This window comes from Cyprinodon tularosa, unplaced genomic scaffold (genome assembly GCF_016077235.1).
Source record: "Cyprinodon tularosa strain WSP-4 unplaced genomic scaffold, ASM1607723v1 ctg192, whole genome shotgun sequence".
In the NCBI taxonomy this organism is placed as follows: Eukaryota; Metazoa; Chordata; class Actinopteri; order Cyprinodontiformes; family Cyprinodontidae; genus Cyprinodon; species Cyprinodon tularosa.
The window spans coordinates 639,303-663,609 of NW_024038688.1; the positions used below are offsets into that span (position 1 = coordinate 639,303).

At 41.4% G+C, this 24,307-nt stretch overlaps 1 protein-coding gene across 1 annotated transcript; it reads left to right on the forward strand.

The window, feature by feature from the left end:
* Positions 1–795: 795 nt before the first annotated feature.
* Positions 796–6,971, forward strand: LOC119782390 (GTPase IMAP family member 8-like). Its single transcript, XM_038283340.1, has 3 exons — positions 796–1,755; positions 3,676–5,061; positions 6,938–6,971. Exons 1-3 carry the CDS (start codon positions 971–973, stop codon positions 6,969–6,971), a joined length of 2,205 nt encoding a protein of 734 aa, XP_038139268.1. The 5' UTR covers positions 796–970.
* The last annotated feature ends 17,336 nt before the right edge of the window (positions 6,972–24,307 follow it).

Here is a 24,307-nt window from a genome sequence, read left to right on the forward strand (position 1 = left end):
TCGCACATGAAAGACTGGAAACCTCTTTGATATGGGATATAAATGACAGGTCCTGATCAAAAATAACACTGAGATTTTTTCTTAGATCACTTTAATCCAATCCAAATAAAATGACTGATTAATCAGCTTTTTTCAGACTCTGGTTCAAAGACTATAATTTCTGCTTTGTTTGCATTTAGGAGCAGAAGTCATCCAGGTTTTTATATGATATGCCTGTATGTTATGGTTTAGCTTCATCTGGATTTATAGACAGATATATCTGAGTATCATCAGCATACCAGTGGAAATTAATCCCAAGTGAAACAGAGATGGAAAACAAGATCAACCAGTTAAATTCTTAACACTGTTTTAATAAGCACCTCTTTCCGTATTGGCACCATCAGTGCTGAGGAAACAGATGTTAAATACTATACAGTTGTATTTTTCAACACTTTCTGGTAATGTTAAATTATTTTGACTAACTGATTAGATATGATACGGCTGTTAAACTTCTTTAGTGTTAACATAAAGATTATTTTTTTCTCGTTGTGTTTCAGGTTCTGCCTTCAGAATAGTTCTGTTTGGAAAGAGTGAAGAGAACAAGACAAAACTTGGGAACTTCGTCATTGGTGGCAGTGGGGATCATTTCCAGAGAAACTCTGCTTCCAATAAGTGTGCAGTCATTAATGGGGAATGGAAAGGATATTCACTCACTGTAGTTAAAACCCCAAACTTCTTTAGTATGTCTAAGAAAACAATCAAAGCAGAAATGAGGAAATGTGTGAGCCTCTGTGAGCCTGGACCAAATGTTCTTCTGCTGTTAGTGAAACCTTCATCATTCACACAAAGCAAGCGGCAAACCCTCATATCCATCCTCAGTTTGTTGGGACCAGAACCTCTGAGGCACTCGTTGGTCGTTAAGACCCATGACCTGATTGAATCTCAGGCAGTCAAACAGCTCATTAGAGACTGTGATGACCGACTGTACAACATGTATGAAAATGACCAGAAAATGATCATGAAGAAGGTTAAAGCAACAGTGCATAAAAACAAGGGAGCCTACCTCACCATCACTGAAGACAACATGGAACCAGAAGCTGTATTTAATAAGCCCGTATTAAACCTGGTTCTGTTAGGGAGTAGACTAGCAGAGAAAGCTTCTGTAGCCAAGGCCATTCTAGGTCAGAAAGAGCTTAATTTGGCCTCTAACCCATCAGACATCATCATGAATCAGGAGGATGTGTTTGGGTGTTGGGTTTCTGTTCTGGAGATGCCTTCCCTGTATGGAAAATCTCATGAGGAGGTGATGCAGGAATCCTTTAAGTGTATCTCTCTCTTTGATCCTGAGGGTGTCCATGCCTTCATCCTGGTCCTACCTGTGGGCCCACTCACTGATGAAGACAAGGGAGAGTTACAGACCATCCAGGACACATTCAGCTCTAGAGTCAATGATTTCACCATGATCCTGTTCACTGTGGACTCGGATCCTACAGCTCCAGCCATCATTGACTTCATCAGAGAAAGCAGAAGTGGCCAGGAACTCTGTCAGAGCTGTGGAGGAAGATATTTTGTTCTGAACATTAAGGACCAGCAGCAGATCCCAGAACTATTGAGTGTCGTAGAAAAAAACAGAACATATATGGACAACCAACGTTCCTACACAACCAAAACACATGCCAACGCTCAAGCAGAAAAAGTCTCAGAAAAAGAGAAAAACATTGAGCACCTGAAGAAAGCACTTCAGGACCTCAAGTGCAAGAACGTTGCTCCTAGTAAGTGGGACTGAGATGGAGAAAAAAGTACACCCTGTTTAAAACATTATAATTTACATAAATCCAATTACTTTTAATTTAATCTTAACCTCAAGAGTAAAAAATCTCAAATTTTTATCCCTACATTTATCAACGGTGAAATCTCCATTAAGAGAGCGCCAGGCAATTTGTATGACCGCCATTGCGGAAAAAGACTTTTGAATTTGGACCAGCTAGGAGAGCGAGGTGCGCGAGAATGCTGGGACCCTTTTTCCACCTGGATACCCGCTGCCCACTGCTCGGCGGTATCTAGACCCACAAATAGTTTGTGATTGTCCCTCTTACGTTGTGGCATGGAATAACAGAGTGCAGACCATGCTTAAATATTAAGCATATATCAAAAGTGTCTGTGTCATACCTGCAACAAGCTCACTGAGACACACTTAACCAGCACTAAAGTGTGAGCAGCCATCTGCTGAGGCTGAGTGGGGTTCAAGGAGACAGAAGCAGACAGTCAGTTATCATCAGTTCAGAACCACAACCAAAAAGAAAAAAAACTTAAAAAATATTTAACTGTTTTATCTTGAATTAAGCCATTATTTTTGACTTAACACAACCTTAAGGTAATAAATGGAGAAGAATGTCTGATAGCCAACTGCCTGATGTGATGGCTGACCTTGGTCTAGTGTTTTTCAATGCTTTTCTCTCGGAGCAATGAAAGTAATCAGCTTTTCACGTCCATACACCTTATATACTATATATGTCAGAGTCTGGCCTGCAGAAGCTCAGACAGCCTGGTTCAAGCAGCTAATCTTAATTTCATACAAATCTTTTAACTGAGATAGAGTGAATTTTCTTTCTCTTCCATATCTTTAGGCAAGGCAAGGCAAGGCAAGGCAAATGTATTTGTATAGCACAATTCAGTACAAAGACAATGCAAAGTGCTTTACATGATTAAAATACAGGAAGATAAAACAGAATTAAAGCAATTCAGAAAAAAATAAATAAAATAAAATAAAAAAATGCAGAAACAAAAGAGAATATTAAAAACAGTTGGACTAAAGAAATTATGTTTTAGTTGAACTGTTTAACTAGAACAGTCGAAGGCAGTCCTAAACAAATGTGTTTTTAGTCTTGATTTAAAGGAACTCAGGCTTTCCGCACTTTTACAATTTTCTGGAAGTTTTTTCCAGATAAGTGGAGCATAGGAACTAAATGCTGCTTCTCCATGTTTAGTTCTGCTTCTAGGTATGCAGAGCAGGCTGGAGCCAGAAGACCTGAGTGGTCTGGAGGGTTGATACACTGATAGCAAGTCTGTAATGTATTTAGGTGCTAAGCCATTCAGAGATTTATAGACTAACAGAAGTATTTTAAAGTCTATTCTCTGAGATACGGGGAGCCAGTGTAAGGACTTTAGAACTGGGGTGATGTGCTCTACTTTCTTAGTATTAGTGAGGGCACGGGCAGCAGCGTTCTGGATCAGCTGCAGCTGTCTGGTCCACTTTTTAGGCAAACCTGTGAAAACACTGTTGCAGTAATCAATTCGACTAAAAATAAACGCATAGATTAGTTTTTCCTGATCGTGCTGAGACATTAGTCCTTTAATCCTGGAAATGTTCTTGAGCTGATAGAAAGCTGACCTTGTAATTGTCTTTAAATGCTTTTGGAGATTCAAGTCTGGATCCAGATCCAACTTTAAATGAAATCAGAATCTTTTCTGATACAAGCCAACAGATTTGGCAAAACTTCTGGGTTGATGTCCAAACCTTTCCAGAAAAACTGAGTGGAAGTTTGGTTGCCTCTGATTTAAATCCTATGTTGGGTTTGCCATGACCGACTATTTGCATAGGCCTTAAGAACTCTGACTTTTAAACATTTTATAAAAATGAAGTTCTTTGTTTTTCCCTTTAGGTGTTGATTTGCAGCCAATCCCTGACAATCTCAGGATTGTCCTGATAGGGAAGACTGGCTGTGGGAAAAGCTCCTCTGGAAACACCATTCTGGGAAGAGAGGAATTCAAAGCAGAAGCTCTTCAAAAGTCCGTCACCAAGCGCTGCGAGAAAGCTCAGAGTGAAGTTGCTGGTCGCACAATCACTGTGGTCGATACGCCTGGACTGTTTGACACCAGCCTGTCTAACGAGGAAGTCAATGAGGAGATGACCAAGTGCATCAGTCTTCTGGCTCCAGGACCACATGTCTTCCTTCTGGTGTTATCGATCGGCAGGTTTACTGCAGAGGAGAAGGACACATTAAGATTGGTTACAAGGGTCTTTGGAAAGACTTCTGAGAAATTCACCATCATCCTCTTTACTAAAGGAGACTCATTAGCTCATCATTCAATATCAGTAGAAGAATACATTGAGAAAGGGGAGGATTTCATTAAGAATCTAATTGAGGATTGTGGAGGAAGATACCATGTGCTTAATAACTATGACAAAGAAAACAAACAGCAGGTTTCTGAGCTGATAGAAAAGATTGAGAAGATCGTGGAGATAAATGGTGGTGGTTGTTTCACTAATGAGATGCTGAGGGAAGCAGAGGAAGCAATCCAGAAAGAGATGGAGAAAATACTGAAAGATAAGGAGGGGGAGATGCAAAGAGAGCTGCAAAAACTCAAGGAGGAACGGGACAAAGAAGTAAACAATATGCAAGAAAGAATGCAGGAACAAAAAGCAGAACTAGTAAAAGAGAAAGAAGATAAATTAAAACAACTGGAACAAATACAAATCAAAATCAATAGTGAGAGCGAAAAGATTAGGAGAGAGAAGGAAAGGAGGGAAGAAGAAGATAGGAACAAGATGCGAGAGGAGGTGATGGAACGCCGGGAGTCTGAAGAGAAGCTGAAGGAGTTAGAGGAAAAAATAAATTCCACAACAGATCTGGAGAAGAAGAGTTTACTGGAACAACTCAAAGAAAGTTTAAGAAAAGAGCAAGAGAACAGAAAGAAAGAACAAAAAGAATACTGGGAGCGACGTAGGAAAGAGAAGGAAAACAAACGCAAAACTGCTGAATTAAAACTCAAACAACTGGAAATGGAGTATGAGCAGACCAAAGAGACATTTGAACAGCAGTTTAAAAATGAGAATGAAAAACTCAGAGGGGTAGAGGAAACATACCAGAAGAAAACAAAAGAGATAAAAAAGAAGTTTAAAGAGCATGCTAGAGAACAAGCTGAAGTCTACAATGAGTTCAGAGAGAAATACAGCACAAACTTTGCAGGTCTGTTGGAAGAACACAGAGAGGAAATACGGAGCCTGGAGCGGAAACATGAGAGGGAGATCCAGGAGACAGAAAAGAAGCTGGAAAAGGAGTATAAACTGCTGGACAACCTGCAAAATTACAAAGAAATACAACTGAAAGAGGAACTGGAACAAAAAGAGAAACAGCTCAAAGAAATCGAACATTTAAAAAACAAACAGGAACAAGAATTAAAAAAGATGAAAGAAAAATACAAGAATAGGTGTCTGATCGCCTGAGAGTTTCAATTACAACCTAAAGATTTGCTTGACACTTAAGTCTCACAGCAACCTGCACAGCAGGGCTCTGCCATTATTTGGAGGCATGCGCTCAACACCTATTAGCTCTAGTTTTATATCAGTGTTCCTTTCCTGTGTCCACTCTCCAAATTGACCCAAAGCTTTGATCATCCATCCATCCATCCATCCATTTTCCATCACACTTATCCCAAGCTGGGTCGCGAGGGATGCTGGTGCCTATCTCCAGCTCTCAATGGGTGAGAGGCGGGGTAGACCCTGGACAGGTTGCCAGTCCATTGCAGGGCAACAGAAGAGACAAACAGCCATTCACACACACTCACACCTAAGGACAATTTAGAGAAGCCACTTGACCTAACAGTCATGTTTTTGGACTGTGGAAGGAAGCCGGAGTACCTGGAGAGAAGCTTTGATCATTCATGCATACATTGCTGTGGGAGATTGAGTTATTCATGCTTAACTCACGTTGATTTATATTACATCATATTATGAATATTATGATTGTTTACAGAAACGATCTACATATTGCTAATATCAACATTCAGAATTTTAGCCTGTTCTTTAGTTTTATGTTGAACGATTTTTATTTTTGGCTATTACATATTCTTTTAAGTAGTTTGTGACTGTTCTAGTTAGCTAAAGAAATTGCTGGACAGAATAGTTTGATTGTAAGAGTGAATTATTGGGTTTAATCAATTAAACCATAATAGATACATGCTTGTCCTTGTTTTTATGATAATCAATTTTACATTAAAATAATCAATAGTGACTAGAAGTCAGTGATCAAAATATCCCCTTAGAGTCAATGGTTTTATGATATTTTAAGGAATGGAAATGTCATCAAAATTTATTCTTTATACACTGTATACAAAATGACAATAAAAGTTGTCTAAGCATAAGTACAGTGACATTTAGTGTGATTTGTTGTTTTTTTTATTCCAGTTATTAATCATAGTTATTAAGGATAATAGCTTAAAGATCAACGATAGTTCTTCAAGTCATAGCTACAATCTTTTCATCAAAACAATATATTATTCAAAAGAAGGTTAACAGAACTTGTATAAATATGTAGAATAAAAGTACTCATTATGCTGACACAAAATAGGATATTTCTTTTTTTCATAAATTTTGAGAGGTTGAAAATATAATAATTATCACTTCTGTTAGTTGATTCTGTGGCAATAAGCATAGTAGGTTGAAGTCACATGAAGCAGATCTCAGGCATTGCTAGATCTTAGAAACTCTGTGACAGAGCTCAAAAGCTGAATATTGTTCAGGTTTTTGAGCATTATTGTTGATTTAAGAGGCTCAGAAGCCAAATAAAGTTTGTTGCTTTTCTTATAAACAAGGAATCTAAGTAGCAACCCATAACGGCAAACAGAATGTAATAACTGCAGCTAAGGGTGAGTGCACCACTCATTGGCCCAAAGAACTTAAGTTTCACCTTTATCACTGATTAGTAATTAAAGAAATGCAAGTCCTCAACATGTTTGAATCCAATCAATCCGGGTCATTTTTGTTAATGATTTATTATTGACTCTAACTGTTAAGTATTATTGTGATATGCAAGTAGCCCAGTACTCACAATCCTCCACTGTGCTTAAAATATGATTTGTGGTGGACTTTGAAAATAGAATGGTAATTAATTCAATTCCATTCATTTTATTTAAATAAAGCCATCAGCAACACATGTCATCTCATGGCTCTTTACAGAAACCGTTCAATCAAACCATCCGGACTGTCATGATCGGTACACTAATGTGACCCAATTATGCAGAACACCACGACACAGGAAACAGATGAAAAGTTAACAGAGTTTATTGAAGACAATCCAACGATAGTATGTTCTGGTTATGGTCCTGGGCAAACGGGTTCACCGGAGTCTGTGAGGAAGACAGTTAGTTAGCTGGGCTCTTAGCGGTTTGTCCTTTGATAGTCTCTGGTTTGTACCTTGTGGGTCCTTGAATGGATCTTGGAGAGGAAGGTTGTTGGAACTGGAGAGAGTCTGATTAGCTGAGTCCGTTAGCTGCTTCAGCGTCTTGCTTCTGAAAGGTAGCTGACCTTGACTTAGGATCTCCAGCTCTTGGTCCAGAGCTGCAAGAGAATCCAGGGGAAGTCTTCAGGTTTGGCTCTGAGGGCAGGCTCGGTGGGTTAAGCTCTTCCAGAGCTTCACGAAGGAGGATCAGATTTTCCTGGAAAAACAGAGACAAGATTAGGATCCTGTCAGGATCTCAGAGCAAGCAAAGTTCTCAGAGGTTCAGGGCTTAGGTGCTAACCAACTGGCTCAACACTGCGGCGTTGAGGCAAGGTCTGAAGACAGCTTAAGTAGAGGGTCCTCCTGATGATGGTAACGAGCAGCAGCTGTGCAGAGGGCTCTGCTCAGGAGGATCCACAGCGGACTCTGCTGGAGAAGAGAGGCACTTCTCCAGCCTCCAACAGTACCCCCCCCTCAACGACCGCCCCTTGGCGGTCCGGAGGAAGTAGATGGGCAGGAACGCTCATACTCCTCGATCAGGGAAGGATCGAGGATGTAAGAGCCGGGAACCCACTGACGGTCTTCAGGTCCGTAGCCCTCCCAGTCGACGAGGTACTGCCAGCCGCGACCTCGCCGACGGGAGTCCACGATGCGACGGACGGTGAATGCAGGGTGACCATCGACTTCCAGGGCGGGTGGTGGGGAGTCGGATGGCGGGCACAGAGGGCTAGAGACTACGGGCTTGACCTGAGACACATGAAAGGTGGGATGGATGCGTAGACTCGGAGGTAGCTGGAGACGGACTGCGGAGGGACTGATGACCTGGGAAACCTTAAACGGACCGATGAATCTGGGAGACAGTTTCCGAGACATTCCCTCGAGGGGAATGTCCCGGGTAGACAGCCATACCTCCTGTCCGATGGTGTACTCAGGAGCGGGACGTCTCTTAGAGTCGGCAAAACGTTTGGAGGTTTCTGATGATCTGTTGAGAGTGGTGATGGTTTCCTTCCAAACCCTTTGACAGCGGCGGATGTGTTGGTTGATCGTCCTGACTGATATCTCCTTTTCATCTGCGGGAAAAAGTGGTGGTTGGTATCCATGACTGACCTGAAATGGTGACTGGCCGGTGGAAGCGGATCTCTGGGAGTTATGGGCGTACTCAATCCAAGGGAGATACTGGCTCCAGTCGGTGGGGTTGTTGGAAGTTAGGCAGCGGAGGGTGGATTCAAGGTGCTGGTTCATGCGCTCGGTCTGACCGTTGGATTGTGGATGATAACCTGAAGTCAAAGCAGACTTACAACCCAGAGCTGAACAGAAGGCTTTCCAAACTTGTGAGATAAATTGAGGACCACGGTCTGATAGGATTTCCTGGGGAATGCCATGTAATCTGAAGAAGTGTTTCACGAGAAGCTGAGCAGTCTGGAATGCCGAGGGGAGCTTCCTGAGAGGGACTAAATGACAGGACTTGGAAAAACAGTCAACGATGGTGAGTATTGTGGACATACCTCGAGAGACGGGGAGACCAGTGACGAAATCTATGGCAATGTGGGACCATGGACGTGAAGGGATCGGAAGAGGTTGAAGCAGACCAGAGGGTGGCTGATGCGAGGCCTTGTTTCTAGCACAAATGGGGCAGGCCAGCACATATTCCTTTACGTCCCTGTGGAGAGTGGGCCACCAGAAGCGTCTGGTGATGAGAGCGATGGTTCTACTGACTCCAGGGTGAGCCGAGAATTTGGCAGTGTGCATCCATTGAATGAGCCTGGACCTGACGGAAGACGGGACATAAGTTCTGTTAGCCGGACCGTTACCTGGGTCGGGTTCCGTGGCCAGGGCGGAGTTAATGAGATCGGAGATCTCCCAGTTCACGACTCCCACAGTACAAGAGGCCGGGAGGACTGGCTCTGGAGTCTCGGGTTGATCGACGGAGTATAGGCGCGAGAGGGAGTCTGGTTTCACATTCTTTGATCCGGGTCTGTAGGAGATAACGAGATTAAATCTGGAGAAGAAAATGGACCACCTGGATTGACGAGGATTGGCCTGTTTGGCAGACTGGATGCTAGCAAGGTTCTTGTGGTCAGTCCAGACTAGAACCGGGTGCTCAGCTCCCTCTAACCAGTGTCTCCACTCCTCCAACGCCAACTTAATGGCTAATAGTTCTCGATCTCCAACACCGTAGTTCTGTTCTGCTGATGAGAGTCTGCGGGAGAAAAAAGCACATGGATGAATCTTTTGATCTGAGTCGAGTCTCTGGGAAAGGACGGCTCCGACGCCAGAATCCGAAGCATCAACCTCGAGGATGAACTGTTTAGAAGGGTCAGGCTGAATTAACACCGGTGCTCTGGAAAACAAAGATTTCAGTTTGTCAAAAGCAGACTGAGCTTCGGGAGTCCATTGAAAATTCCTCTTAACCGAAGTTAAAGAGGTCAGAGGTTGAGCCGTCTGGCTATAATTTCTAATGAAACGACGGTAAAAATTGGCGAACCCCAAAAACCTTTGAAGCAGTTTTCGAGTTTCAGGAATCGGCCAGTCCAATACCGCCTTTATCTTGTCCTCAGCAGGCTTAACCTGCCCGCCCTCGAGCACAAACCCCAAAAAGGTCACTGATGGTTGGTGGAATTCACATTTTTCTGCCTTGACGAATAACTTGTTCTCCAGTAGCCTCTGTAACACCAGGCGGACATGTTTCTTGTGATCAGTTAAGTTCCGTGAATAAATGAGTATGTCGTCTATATAGACAAAGACAAACACATTTAAAAAATCTCTGAGAACATCATTCACTAGTGCTTGAAAGCAGGCGGGGGCGTTAGTTAAACCAAAAGGCATCACCAGGTACTCGAACTGACCTAATGGTGTCTTGAAAGCAGTCTTCCATTCATCACCTTCTCTGATTCTGAGGAGATGATATGCGTTTCTCAGATCCAGTTTGGTGAAGACTGTTGCCCCCTGAACTGGTTCAAAAGCTGAGGCTAGGAGAGGTAGAGGGTACTTATTCTTTATAGTGATTTGGTTCAACCCTCTGTAGTCAATGCATGGTCTTAATGAACCATCCTTCTTGCCAACAAAAAAGAAACCAGCACCCAAAGGAGAAGAGGACGGACGAATAATTCCAGCAGCTAAAGACTCGTTAATATACTTCTCCATTGTCTCTCGTTCTGGTTTGGAGATGTTATATAAACGGCTGCTGGGTAACGGTGCTCCAGGTAACAACTCAATTGCACAGTCATATGGTCTATGTGGTGGAAGGGACGTAGCACTGACCTTACTGAAGACCGGGGCCAAGTCATGGTACTCAAAGGGGACTGAAGATAGGTCAGGGGAGTCCATCTCCTCCCCCCCTCTAGGAGGCCCCACCACGGGGGCTGCCGACCGAAGACAAGTCTCATGGCATGACGTAGACCATGCTTCCACGTGACGTTCGGTCCAATTAATGCGTGGATTGTGTTTCTCCAGCCATTCGAATCCGAGCACCAACGGGGAACATGCGGAGGGAATGACAAAAAATGTGATAGTTTCACGATGGTTACCTGAGAGGAGGAGCTCGAGGGGTTGAGTTTGATGAGTAACTTGGTGGAGATTTTTCCCATCAATGGCAGAGACACGGAGAGGTTGAGAAAGGGGAACAGTTTCAATCATCAACTGTTGAACAAGGTTAGAGTCTATGAGGTTCCGTTCACAGCCTGAGTCAATAAAGGCAGAAAAGGAGAGGTTCTGATTATCACAAAACAAAGTGGCAGGAAGCATCAATCGAGGAGATTTCTTAGAGTTGGTTTGGCCCGCCAGACTCCTCAGATCCTCTGGCGGGCCCTGCCTTTTGATTTAGCCGGGCAGGAAGCAATGAAATGTCCACTTTCACCACAATAGATGCAAAGTCTGCTCAAAAAACGTCTTTGTCTCTCCTCAGGAGTAAGCCGAGTGTGTCCCACCTGCATAGGTTCGACCTCCATACCTTCAGAATGTGAAGCCTGAACAGGCAGAGGGAGGGACTGGGCTTTTGGTCGCCCTGTGGGAGGAGAAGAAACAGTCATAATATTTGAAGCAGATGTAGAGGCATGAGACCCAGAATTTCTTAACTTGGAGCTGCTTCTGGCTCTAATTCTGTTGTCCAATCTAATTGTCAGTTTGATTAGATCCTCAAGGGAGGCTGGCTCGTCGAGAGTTGCCAGTTCGTCTTTAATATTCTCATTTAAGGCCATGAAATAAGCTCCCTTCAGAGCACTTTGATTCCATCCGGAAGCCGCTGCCTTAACCCGGAAGTTGATCGAAAAATCCGCCACAGATGAGTTTCCCTGCTTAATACTGAAAAGAGCACGAGAGTCAATTGTTTGATCAGTTTCTTGATTAAAAATCTGGGAGAACTCAGAAATGAAATCAGAGTATCGGCAGTTGAGACTTTCATCTGAGGGGAATCTGGCCTGGGCCCACTCCAAAGCTCTTCCTGTTAGTTGAGAGAGAATAAAGGTTATTTTCTTAAAGTCCGTCGAAAAACTGTTGGGAGAGTTCTGGAACAATAATCTGCACTGAAATAAAAATCCTCTGCAATCCTTCATATTACCGGAGAATTTTTCAGGGAGGCTTGGGCGGAACTCTGATGACGTCACTGCTGGTGACCGCGGAGGTGGAACTGGACCCGGAAATGGTTGCGCTGCCGGTATGGCGTTAGCACTATTAAAGTAATTAGCATAGCCTTGAATTACCTGGTTCTGCATTTCAATGCGGGTGTTTAGCTCACGTAAGGCCAAGGCATGTCCATTTAGTTGGGCCGCCTGCTCTTCCAAGTGGCGGGTGAAGTGATCTGCTGGGCCTTGTGTTTGGCCGCAGTGTTCTGTCATGATCGGTACACTAATGTGACCCAATTATGCAGAACACCACGACACAGGAAACAGATGAAAAGTTAACAGAGTTTATTGAAGACAATCCAACGATAGTATGTTCTGGTTATGGTCCTGGGCAAACGGGTTCACCGGAGTCTGTGAGGAAGACAGTTAGTTAGCTGGGCTCTTAGCGGTTTGTCCTTTGATAGTCTCTGGTTTGTACCTTGTGGGTCCTTGAATGGATCTTGGAGAGGAAGGTTGTTGGAACTGGAGAGAGTCTGATTAGCTGAGTCCGTTAGCTGCTTCAGCGTCTTGCTTCTGAAAGGTAGCTGACCTTGACTTAGGATCTCCAGCTCTTGGTCCAGAGCTGCAAGAGAATCCAGGGGAAGTCTTCAGGTTTGGCTCTGAGGGCAGGCTCGGTGGGTTAAGCTCTTCCAGAGCTTCACGAAGGAGGATCAGATTTTCCTGGAAAAACAGAGACAAGATTAGGATCCTGTCAGGATCTCAGAGCAAGCAAAGTTCTCAGAGGTTCAGGGCTTAGGTGCTAACCAACTGGCTCAACACTGCGGCGTTGAGGCAAGGTCTGAAGACAGCTTAAGTAGAGGGTCCTCCTGATGATGGTAACGAGCAGCAGCTGTGCAGAGGGCTCTGCTCAGGAGGATCCACAGCGGACTCTGCTGGAGAAGAGAGGCACTTCTCCAGCCTCCAACACGGACAGGTTTTGTATTTTTCTTAAGGTTTTCTACCTTCAATCCAACTGATTGCATTGAGTCATTGACTTTGCATGAGTCACTCTTGCATGACTTGACCAGACTGAAGATGCATGCATTGACATCAGAGAGGAAAACTTCCATTGTAACAGTAAGATACCCCTAGCAGAACCTGGAACAATGTGAGTAGCCTTCTGTCTAGGCTGACTTGTAGCTAAAGAAAACAGAAGTATCCGACAAAGGTTACACATAAGCACTGAGTCAGGGTTGGTGAATGAAGTTGTGGACCCAAATGCAGAGTAGAACGAGCAGGGAACTTTGCTTGCAAAATTCAATGAAAAAGTAAAAATAATAAATGCAAAAAACAGAACTGAACGACAAAGAAACTTAAGAACCAAAAACTTGGAGACACTAGGGAGGAATAAACCTAAATAATGATGAGAATCCAGCAATGAGTAATTAAACGGAGGTGTTTATATGGTAGACAGAAACAATGGGAGGACTAATTAGCTGATAGGCAGCAGGTGTAGACAGAAGTAACTAGAAGGAACTAAGGGAAAGGAGACTGGGACACGGGGGCACAGAGATTACTCAAACAAATACAACGCTGTTTAAATATAACACAAAATGAAGGAGAATTTAGAGAAGCCAATTAACCTAACAGTCATGTTTTTGGATGGTGGGAGGAAACCAGAATACCCTGAGAGAACCCATGCATGCTCAGGGAGAAGATACAAACTCTATGCAGAAAGACCCCGGGCCGGGAATTACACCCGGAATCTTTTTGCTGCAAGGCAGCAGTGATATCCACTGCGTCACTGAGCAGCCCCACATCAGTAACCAATTAGGTTAATTATTTTTGAAATTATGTGATCATTCCTGAAGAAATAAAAAAATAAAATAAACAATTGCAGAGACCCTTAAAATAGCAGGAGAGAAATGTTTAATAATGCTAGGGTCCCCGATAGCCAAAAGTAACTAAAGCACTGGCTCCAAACCAAATATATAAAAACTGACCAGGGCTTTTGTCTTTTTGCACAATGGACACAGACCTTTGCTGTAGCTTTACACCACAGTGTTTGTTAACTTAATCATTTTTTTCTTCTTACAGAGAGGTTTTCTGAAATATTCTATAAGGGATTTGTGAGCCCCAGACAGGGGTAACCCTTTTTTACAAAAACTTTCCCCTTACAAACTTGTTCAGCAACAGAAAAGTCTTACCTACATCATATAGGAGAACAGTTGGTGTGATTACTTTAAAACACACATGCAGGACAAGAATAACGTTTTCTATGACACTGGATTCTGTTCTATAACAATTTAGGTTAGTATTAGCCAGAAAATATAAATTGGGCTCCTTTTGGCATCAAGACAATTATTCTTATTGCCACCTTGCCAGACAGGACACTGTAAAAAAAAAAAAAATCTAATGATAAAATTCTAATGTTCCAGTGCATCAAAGGAACTTTTTCATTTTGTTTTCTGAATTTTATACTTTTTCATCTTTTTAGTAAAATGTTGTGTTTTCTGCCTTTTTTGATTCTGACTTTTAGCTTTCTTCTCTTTATTCAGCATCAACATTTGCAGACCATGAACTCTGTGGATTTGAGCCTTTTTCACAAAGAGGGGCTTTTCTTAACAAACCTTTACAGCGGCAGGCATTTTTTTTTACCAGCATAATGCATGAGAAAACTAAGTGTGATTACTTTAGAGCACACAAGCAAGAATAAGATTTTTAACAATAATTCCACTTTTTCACTATAAATGATCATTTCAAACATATGTACTGTAAAATGATATGTAAAAAATATCATACTTCAGAGGAGATGATTGTTAGGTTTATTCAATGATGATTATAAAGTTAATGTGAGTACATATGAAACATTGGAGAAATGAGATGCTTCACTCTGTTTACTGCAAACTGTCATGCAACGGTAGTGGAAAATTACTGATGTTTGTGCAAGGCTAATCACAGTTATCAGAAGACCACTCTGTTCTGTGATTCAATCAGAGGAGCATTCTGTCCTATGACCTGATCAATTGCCTTGTCAGAAGAACAGTCTATTTTATAACCCAACCCATGTGTTCTGATCTGCTAATAAAAAGGCTCTGCAGAGGAAGTCCGTCAGAGAGTAGTGAGTCGGGTGTAACTCTCTCCTTCTGCAGAAGCTGTTAAATGCCTTTTCTGTGTGGACTCAGTTCCTCTTTTACGAACCTAGATTTTTGAACCCAACATTTTTGGTGCCGAAAGCCGGGAGTCAAGATCCAATTGTCCAGGACCGTGTGGGACCAAGGCCAAGAATCTGTCGACAGCCGTCCTCCCTTCGCCGGACGGGACCAGTTTGGTCCAGCCCTGCGCTGGGCATCCCGGTGACAACTCCCGCTGAGGACTGATCTACACGACAAAGGGTAGGCCTAAAGCTTTTGATCAAAAGTTGGACTGGGACCATTTAAGTTACAGCTGTAATTGCAAGAATATTTGACGAGACCAAGTCTTGTTGACGGATATGGCATCTGGGTATTCTGTGCGTTAGAGTTTGGGACTCTGTGTTGTTCTCGAGATAGTAAGGTTTGCAGCTGCTGCAGCAGGGATATTTGACAAAACCAAGTTTCTTTGACAGATCTAGGACTGGGTATCCGGTGCGTGCGAGGGCCTGGAGTTTGGAACTCCAAAGTGTACACATAACAATAGGAGTTTTGCGTCTAAATTGGTTAAAATAAAAAAATATATATAATGGCCTTAAAATAGGAGTGACTGTGTGAGAGTGTGTGAGGAAACAATCGAACCGTTAGGTTTTGTTGTTTCATACTAAAACAGCAGTGGTTTAATACAGTACAGCTCTTGTGGATGCAGAGGCAAGAATTTCTAACCTGAAAAGGTAGAAGCAGAAATTACTAGTTATAAATAGGATCCACACTAATCCAGTATTCTGTCTTTAAAGTTATGTTTGTGGGTCTTTTAAGTTGTTTGTGTGTCCAAAAGATAACGAAACACTGTTTAGAGGGAGACAGCTTGAATCTGCAGCAGCGGGGGGGCAGTCAGTGGAGCGATGACTGCAGCATTGATCCAACTGACAGCCTTCCTAATGCATCTGCATGGTCTCCAAAACTATTAGGTTCGGAACCAAAAACTTTAAAATAAATAACCCGCCAGAAAATTATTTTAGTCAGGCAAGCTACATAAAGGGAATAAAAAAAAATAGAGGGGTTAAATAAGTGGATTGTGTGAGCTAAAAAATAGAAAAAGCTATGAAGTGTAGTTTGGACCATAATTGGGCTCAAGTGAGGGGCCGGTGGTCACGGGAAAAACAAGAGGCCACGTAGAAAGCACAATAGGTGCTACAATTGTGATAAGGAGGGCCACTTTGCTCGAGTGGACCCAGTGGAGGTCCTGGATCTACAGCAAATTTTCTTTTCTTTATTAAACACCTCAGAAAAACCATACTGGCATTTAAACATACAACGGGTAAAAGTGAAATTTCTGTGTGACACCAGAGCCGATAAATCTGTTCTGAGGGATACATTGCCTCAGATTAAACCGGGACCAAAATGGATTACAGTAGTCTCTGCTGATGGGAGAATGGTGGTTCAGCGTATTTTTGAAAAACAATTGGTCACTGATGAAGAGGGATCCAGGGTGAAAGCTGATTTTGTGTTAAGCCCAGACTATCCAGTTAATTTATTATGGAGAGATTTGTTAAGGAAATTGTAATTAGAGCTGGTGCCTACAGACAAAGGGATGTTAGTGAACAGATGTACATGCTGCAGGGGGAAGTTACACCAAAGCTAGAAGCAGCTTACACACATGTGATACATTCAGGCTCATTCCCAAAAACTTTTTACTCCCTGGATCTAATCACCCAGGGGAAAAGATGAACCACAGGAGGGTTTATATAAATTTGAATGTGGATGGGTCATCTTCCGGAAAGAAATTATTTGGTTTTGCAATTGTAGATGATAAAAAGACCTTTACAGTGCTGCCTTAAAATCATCATATTCCGTGCAATCTGCAGAGATTGTTGCACTAACAAAGCGTGTGAAATGTCAAAAGGAATCAAGGATGCAGGGACGGTCCTAGGAGCTGGGGGGGCTTTCAACCCAGACCAGTAAAAGCAGACTAGGAAGGAAGAGTCCACAGGGCAGTTCTTCATCTGAGGAGTGACTAAGTGCTAGAGCAAATAAGAATAGCCATTAAAATAGTAGATGTGTATGGAGCATGGGGGATATTAAAATGCATTAAAAGAAAAAAACATGACTAGTTCTAGCAATTAATGGACAGGCAGTTAGACTTATATGCGATTCAGGAGCCTTTAATACTTGTGTTAAAGATAATGTAAATGCTAAAACCATCTAAAATGCTATTTTTTGTAAAATCAGCAAATGGCCAAACATCCTAGGAATGGATGTCAAGGGCAATAGAAATAGAAGACCTTCAAACAGGAAAAAGGTTGCAAGGTTGCATGCTTTTGTAGTAATATCACCAACTCACCCCATTAATCTGTTAAAGTGAGACTTGATAGAAAATTAGGCATTGCAATTTTCCCTACGTTGGGGGGAATGAAGGCTGTATGAATAATACATGTAATGGTGTTGCAACTAAATCCTTCTGTGTGTAATGCAACATGCTTAGCATTTCTGCTCTATGTCTATCTCTTGCAGCTATGGAAACAGCCTTATAAAATTCTGTTCAATGTAAAACCCCAGGTTCAAGATTTAGTATGTGTTAATTTGATGAAAATTAACACATACTAAATGCTTTGTGGTCTACAGGACAAATTGACGTAGGACTGTTGACAACTGTAGATTCAGTCAAAAATAGTTCCTGTTGGGATCCGGAGGTTTGCCCACCAGAGGGCGCCGAGGATCCCTTCCTGAGGGCTTCTGCTGTCTGTTGGGATCCAGAGGCCTGCCCACCAGAGGGCACCAAGGATCCCTTCCTGAGGGCTTGTGCTCACCTGCAACACCTGTCTTTCATCTCCTCATCAGCCTTGGGCCTACTCAAGGAGGAGGAGACTAACACTCCAACGCCAGAGTGTTTGCCAGTTACGGTTTAACCTGCCTGTTAACCTGAAACTCTGGCGAGTTTCTATGACGGTGATCTGTCTGCCTGCTCTCTGTTGAACTCTGGAGGGCTTCCTCCGTCAGCATCTGCCTGCCCGCCCTCAGAGGAAAATTAGGAGAGAGACTCGGTCTGTGATCTGCCTGCAAGCACACAGTAAGCCCTGCACTCTGACCGTCTTAACCCAGCTCTCAGGAGAGAGAGAGAGCAAAACCTGGAGTCTGCCAGCCTGCACTCTGACCGTCTCAGCCCAGCTCTCTAGAGAGAGAGAGAGAGCTCATCAGGAATCAGCCTACCTGCACTCAGACTGCCTCTGCCCAGCTCTTAGCTCTCCTCCTGCCTGCACTGTGTTCCCAACCTGGAACCTGCCCGCCAGCACTCAGACTGCCTCTGCCCAGTTCTCAGTTCTCCTCCTGCCTGTACTCAGCTCTGCTAGCCCTCAGCCCGCGGCCTGTCAACTGCCTCTGGACCCACAAGGTTCCCCCCTCTCTGCAGCTCTGCTCCTCTCCAGATCAGCGGTTAACCAATTCCTGACCAGTCTCCCTAACCCTGGACCTGTCCTCATTAATATACATCTTTGTAAATAAACCTTTGAACTTTTTCCCTGCCTCCGAGTTGTTCTGCATACGGGCTAGATTCCATCTCAACGCTGGTGAAGAAACCAACCTAACCCAATCCCTTAGCGTCCTGATTAGTGGGTGCATCCTTGGATGGACTGGTGAAGATGGGAAAACTAAAATGGCTCTGCTGCCTGATGGTGACCATTGGACTGATGTTCTTAGGGACTCAAACTGACCGCCAGAAACAGAGGAAAACCAGAACAGTTTTTGATGGATCCACACCAAGTCATCCCTACGGTGCCAATATGTGGTGGCAGCATTCCAAGCGCGTTGCTGAAGGTTTGAATAAAACAGACTGTTATGTTTGTACTCATACAGACCGCTCTGGATGAGTTGAAGATTTAAAGAGGTATGTTGATCATCACACCTCCAGTGCAAGTCCAGCACCATGGACAAGTTGGTTCACCATGGGATCATGGTGGCAGGTGCTGATGAAGATAGCTTAACCATTTGTAGGATTGTTCCTAATATTTTTCCTTTTTTTATTTGTTGCTTAATACCATGTCTCCAGTCAATGATTCAGAGAATGATAGGATCCATACTAATCCAGTATTCAGCTGTAACTTATGTTCAACTCCGCCAAGATGCTGGTGAACATACTGATGATGTGGCAACTGTGTAATCTGTTACAGGGATAATGATCGCTTCCTAGGGAAGGATCGGGTAGGAATTTTCCCTCCATTGGAGAGGTTTTGCCTACTCAAGGGACAGGTTTTTGAAGCTTTTTACATTCTTGATAAATTTAACATTTTTGCTTAAGTTGTATATTTTAATCCCTTTCATATTTTTGTGTTTTGCATATTAATCTTTGATTACTGAATTCCCTATCTGCAATGCATTTATGATGTGTGTAGTAAAAATCTTTTTAGAAGTGCTACATGCTGATGTTCATATGCACAACAGGAGGGAAATGTTAGGTTTATTCAATGATGATTATAAAGTTAATGTGTGTACATATGAAACATTGGAGAAATGAGATGCTTCACTCTGTTTCCTGCAAACTGTCATGCAACAGTGGTGGAAAATCAGTGATGATTGTGCAAGGCTAATCACAGTTATCAGAAGACCACTCTGTTCTGTGATTCAATCAGAGGAGCATTCTGTCCTATGACCTGATCAATTGCCTTATCAGAAGAACAGTCTATTTTGTAACCCACCCCATGTGTTCTGATCTGCTAATAAAAAGGCTCTACAGAGGAAGTCCGTCAGAGAGTAGTGAGTCGGGTGTAACTCTCTCCTTCTGCAGAAGCTGTTAAATACCTTTTCTGTGTGGACTCTTTTACGAACCTACATTTTTGAACCCAACAATGACGTGACCATAAAGGACAGTGTGTCTGGTCAGTGTCTGGTCATACATCTCTCTGATTATAATTAAGTTGAACAGTTTGTGGCTGTGAGGACTGGATTGTCAAATCAGCCCTCTTTACCTCTAGCTTACCAGAAAGCAGTGAACCCCACTTTTTATTGCTCTGAGCTTGTTGGCTTAGATTACCGGATGGGACCTTGACTTAGATTGTAATTATTTCCCCTCAAACCTTATTGTACTCTTAAATAAATCAATAAATAAGTATCTCAGAATAGTCTCACTAAACAGCTGTTTTACAGATAAAGCTCAGTGTTCCAAACAATTACATCAACAGAATTTTATCATTATTTTTTATTTACTTTTTTATCATCAAATTATGGTCAGAATAATCAGAGGCTGAGTATAGACAGTCTGTGCAGTGAGAATATACATTATGAGTTTATCGTATGGGTAAAATCAGCCTAACAATATAATATTTCATCTGTCTAAATGTGATGATAAATGTTTCCAGTGGTTCAAACAGCTGAAGCCATGAATCCCTTTTAGAGGGAAGAAGATGCTTTTGGGTCTTGGCTGAGGGGATTATTTGTTTGCCTGGAAGCATTAAAACATAAAAAGCTAGACCACAACAGACATGCAAACTTTTGTTTTATGTCAAATTAACTGTAAACTAAATAATAATTATGCAGCTGTAAACTATGAAAACATAAATGTATTGAAAAACATGTACCCTCACATATTGGAATAAAAATAAAAGCTTACCTGAGAAGCTGGCCTCTGATTGGTTGGTCTTCCAGCCTTTGTGATTGTTCATTTAAACTGTCATGAGTTCCCTGATGACTCCAAGTATCTCATTAGTCTTGTCCTCTGAGAACTTTATCCATCTCTTACCTGACTTCCTGGAGATTTTCTTAAACCTGAACATGAATTTAAAATTATGTCTGAAATCTTCAGTAACATCTGTACTTTTAATATATTTTTAGTCAAATGATGCTGGACAGGATATTCTTTGAGTGTCTCAAATGTCAACATCTATGATCCAAGGTATCTTGGAAGATTTTCATAACTTTATGTTTTGTTTGAAGAGAAATAGAAGGAAACAAACAAGGAATAAAGGAGGATACATCACCATATCACCTCTTATAAGTATACCATGTCTGTAATTTTAAGAATGAAATAAACAACTTAGATTGAACATGCAGCTGGAGCTAATATAAAACTCAGTATCAGTAACCGAAGGTCACAGAGAGATTAAATCTCAGCGATAAGACAACACAATGGCTGGAAATTGTTGTGATTATCTAAACATTATTTGTGATAAAGTTCTATAAATGTATAATCCATACAACCTGTTTGCTCCTAAACTATCTTACTAAGCAAATTTCTTTAAACTGTGTCAGCAGATAAAGTTATGCTGGGAAAAGCCTATTGCTTCTTGGACTAGAATAGATTGTGTTTAGACTGTGTTTTGAATGTGTGTTTCAGCTAGAAGAAAACATGAAGAAACTTCCTCTCAATATGACTGAAATTTATTCAACTTACATGTGATTTTATTGTGGAATCAGCAGGTAAGACTGTTAATTGTATCTTTTATTTCTTTATTTAACTAGACTAAAACCCAGCTGAGATCCAGATGTTGTTTTCAAGAACAACTTTCAAGGCTAAAAGTCTGCAGCCGCCACCTAAAGAGTTTTACAAGTCAAATGCATTTAAAAAAAAACAACTAGTTGTTTATAGAAACTATATAAGTATTGAAACTGAATTTAGGAGCATTGACACTGATTAAGTAGAAGAATTCAACTATTTTGTCTTTACACTGTCACAAGTACAAAGCAATGAAATTAACTCTCTGCATTTATCCATCCCCTTGGTGAGCAGTGTGCTGCCATTGTGCAGCACCCAGGCAGCAGTGTGGAGTAAAGGGTCTTTCTCAGAGAGCCAGAGTGGCAGTCTGTGGGAGTGGGGTTTGAACTTATTATCTCTGGAACCCAAGTGCAATGCCCACTAGGCCACCACTCCCCTTACTAATTCTGTTTTTTTTCCCCCCAAGAACGGTTTAAAATAGTTATAGCAAAGCCCAATCTTCATCCTCAGTTATATTAGACCAAATTTGCAATATGCATATCAAAACAGAACTTTTTATCCAGTAAAACTATGTATTTATAACCAGCTATAAACTTCAACTTGTGTAACTGACACAACAGTAATAAATGGATAAATCTCTGAAAGCTATGATATTGGGATACCATTGCTTTAGTTGTATCCACATTCAGTGCTATAGACGTTAAAGTTCTTCTTAGCATTAAAAGAAAAGTTGTAATGCCAGCACTAAGTGTCTCCAGAATCCCTAAAACCAAAAAATATTGCACCTTACTTTGACATTGTCAAACAACAGTAATGCATATTATGAAACGCAAAAACATGTTTGTCAATGAGAAATAATCCATTCATTACAGTATACCTGTTCAATACATATTTAAAATGCATGCTCACTGCCGTGCATTTCCTTCATGACATTTGGAGAATTGCATGTGCCATAGTTTAGTTTTTATTGATATAATACATCCCTATGTTTATCAGACTTAGTGATAACACAATTGCAAATTCCAGTCAACATGTAAAAGCCTGCCTGATCTTCATAAGCAATATACTGTTAGCATTCCTACAGTGGCTCAGCAGCTCTCCATTTTATTACAGCTATAAGTCTCACTTAAAAACACAATACTTCAACGTAATTGGTGGATGTATTTTGGGCGAGACCCGAATGAGACTATTTGAACAAAATAGATTCTCCTGTTCTCCAGCTGTTCTTCATGATACAGACAGAACTCTGAGACGATCACAGAGCAGATGCATTTATACGGAGACCATTCCAGACAGATTGATTCTATTTGTCATTATCAGTCATTTAAGTCAACATTGAATCATTCAGAGATCTTCACTGAACTTCTGGGTTTGCTGCACTGAAAGTAAAGCGGCTAATTTTATTTGCTTGCCCCACTATTCAGTTTTTATTTATTAAGATATCCTATAGATTTCCTTCCACTCAATGGATGTGTCCCATTTGTTGTTGATTTCTCACATAGAATTATGTATTCATATCTTTATGTTTGATGCATGAAATGTGGTGAAAGGCTGAAAAGTTCAATGGGGCTGAATACTTTCTCCAGGCACTTTATGTGAAATGGGATTTAGACTTTATCAAATGGATATGAAATACTTGCTGTGAGTCACAAAAAGCCACAAACAACAAGTGTAATGATGTAAAGTTAAAAAATTAAGCTATGGCTCAATTAAATCAAATTTAAAGAGTGCATAAGATATTTAGACTTGTCCTTTTTATGTTTCTGTGTTTGTTCAGCTTCTCCTTTGGTTTGATCCCATCTTTTCAGCATCATGGATGAAACAGCTGGTGAGTGCTGACACTTTCAGACAAATAGTAAGTTACTTTATTTTAACAGATCAAAAAAATTGGCTATACTTCTGCGATTCACATATCGCAACTTATCATGATTTCCATTCATTTGCTAAAGATATTACAGTAAGGTCAACCTTGTGCTCAAAGCAGTTGTGCCCTGATAGAGTACCCTTAAATGTCTACTGTGGTATCTGGCACCAAGATATATTCATATAATTGACTTCTTTGTCCAGCACACCAAGCAGATGCAGCTCCAGGAAATTTGTAGGCCAAATCAGCACCTCAAATTGGTTGCTGTGCTTCTCAAACTGGTCCTGAACGCTTTATGCTTTGTACCTGGAAGTTTCTATGTAATGGTGTAAAGGTAGATAGTCAAAATAACATCCGCATGAACAGCAGGATACCATCATATTGAATTTATACCCAGCAATGATGTTGAATCTTCTCACCAGATCAGACTTTTCCTTTGCTTTCTGGTTCTGATGTTCATTTGCCAATTGTTAGTTCTTTCAGCAGTGAATAAGAGTCATAATCATCAGAGACCTGACTGCCCTGGAGGAGAAGATTCATTACATACCCTGAGATCCTCCTTTCTATGAGAATCAGAAATAACTTCTAAAGAAGTTTTTGTTTATCATTCCTCCTTCTTTGGTCCACTTTGATAACTACTGACCACTGCAGACCTCTGGCAACTCAAGACAAGGCAAATTTTATTAAATAGCAGATTGCAGCGGCAAGACGATTCAAAGTTTCATACGTAAAAAACAGAACAAAACAGAACATTTACATTAGACTGGAATGAAATAATAATACAATAAATAATAATAATAAAAACTAATGAACACAAATAATAAAAGACACTGATAATAAGAAACTAAAATATGATGAAAACAAATAAATATGTTATCGATAAGAGAAAAACAATTGTACATTTTAAGGGGGAGTTTGTTCTAGATTAGTGGAGCATAAGAACTAAAAGCTGACTCTTGATGTTCGGTTCTGGTTTTAGGTATAAGGAGTAGATGTAAGCCAGAAGATCTGAGAGTTCTGGGAGGTTGATACACTGACAAAAACTATTAATATAACTTGTGATAATCACATTTTTTAGATTTTTTCCTTAAAGAAACCTGGGTGCAGGAAGAGGGTAATGATAGCATACATTTTTATGTTATTTCTAATGT

Coding starts and splice junctions, on each gene's coding strand:
- LOC119782390 (XM_038283340.1), top strand. CDS start 971: ATGTATGAAAATGACCAGAAAATGATCATGAAGAAGGTTAAAGCAACA. Junction 1,756..3,675: donor AAGAACGTTGCTCCTAGTAA/GTGGGACTGAGA, acceptor TGACAATCTCAG/GATTGTCCTGATAGGGAAGA. Junction 5,062..6,937: donor TATAAACTGCTGGACAACCT/GCAAAATTACAA, acceptor GGCTCTTTACAG/AAACCGTTCAATCAAACCAT.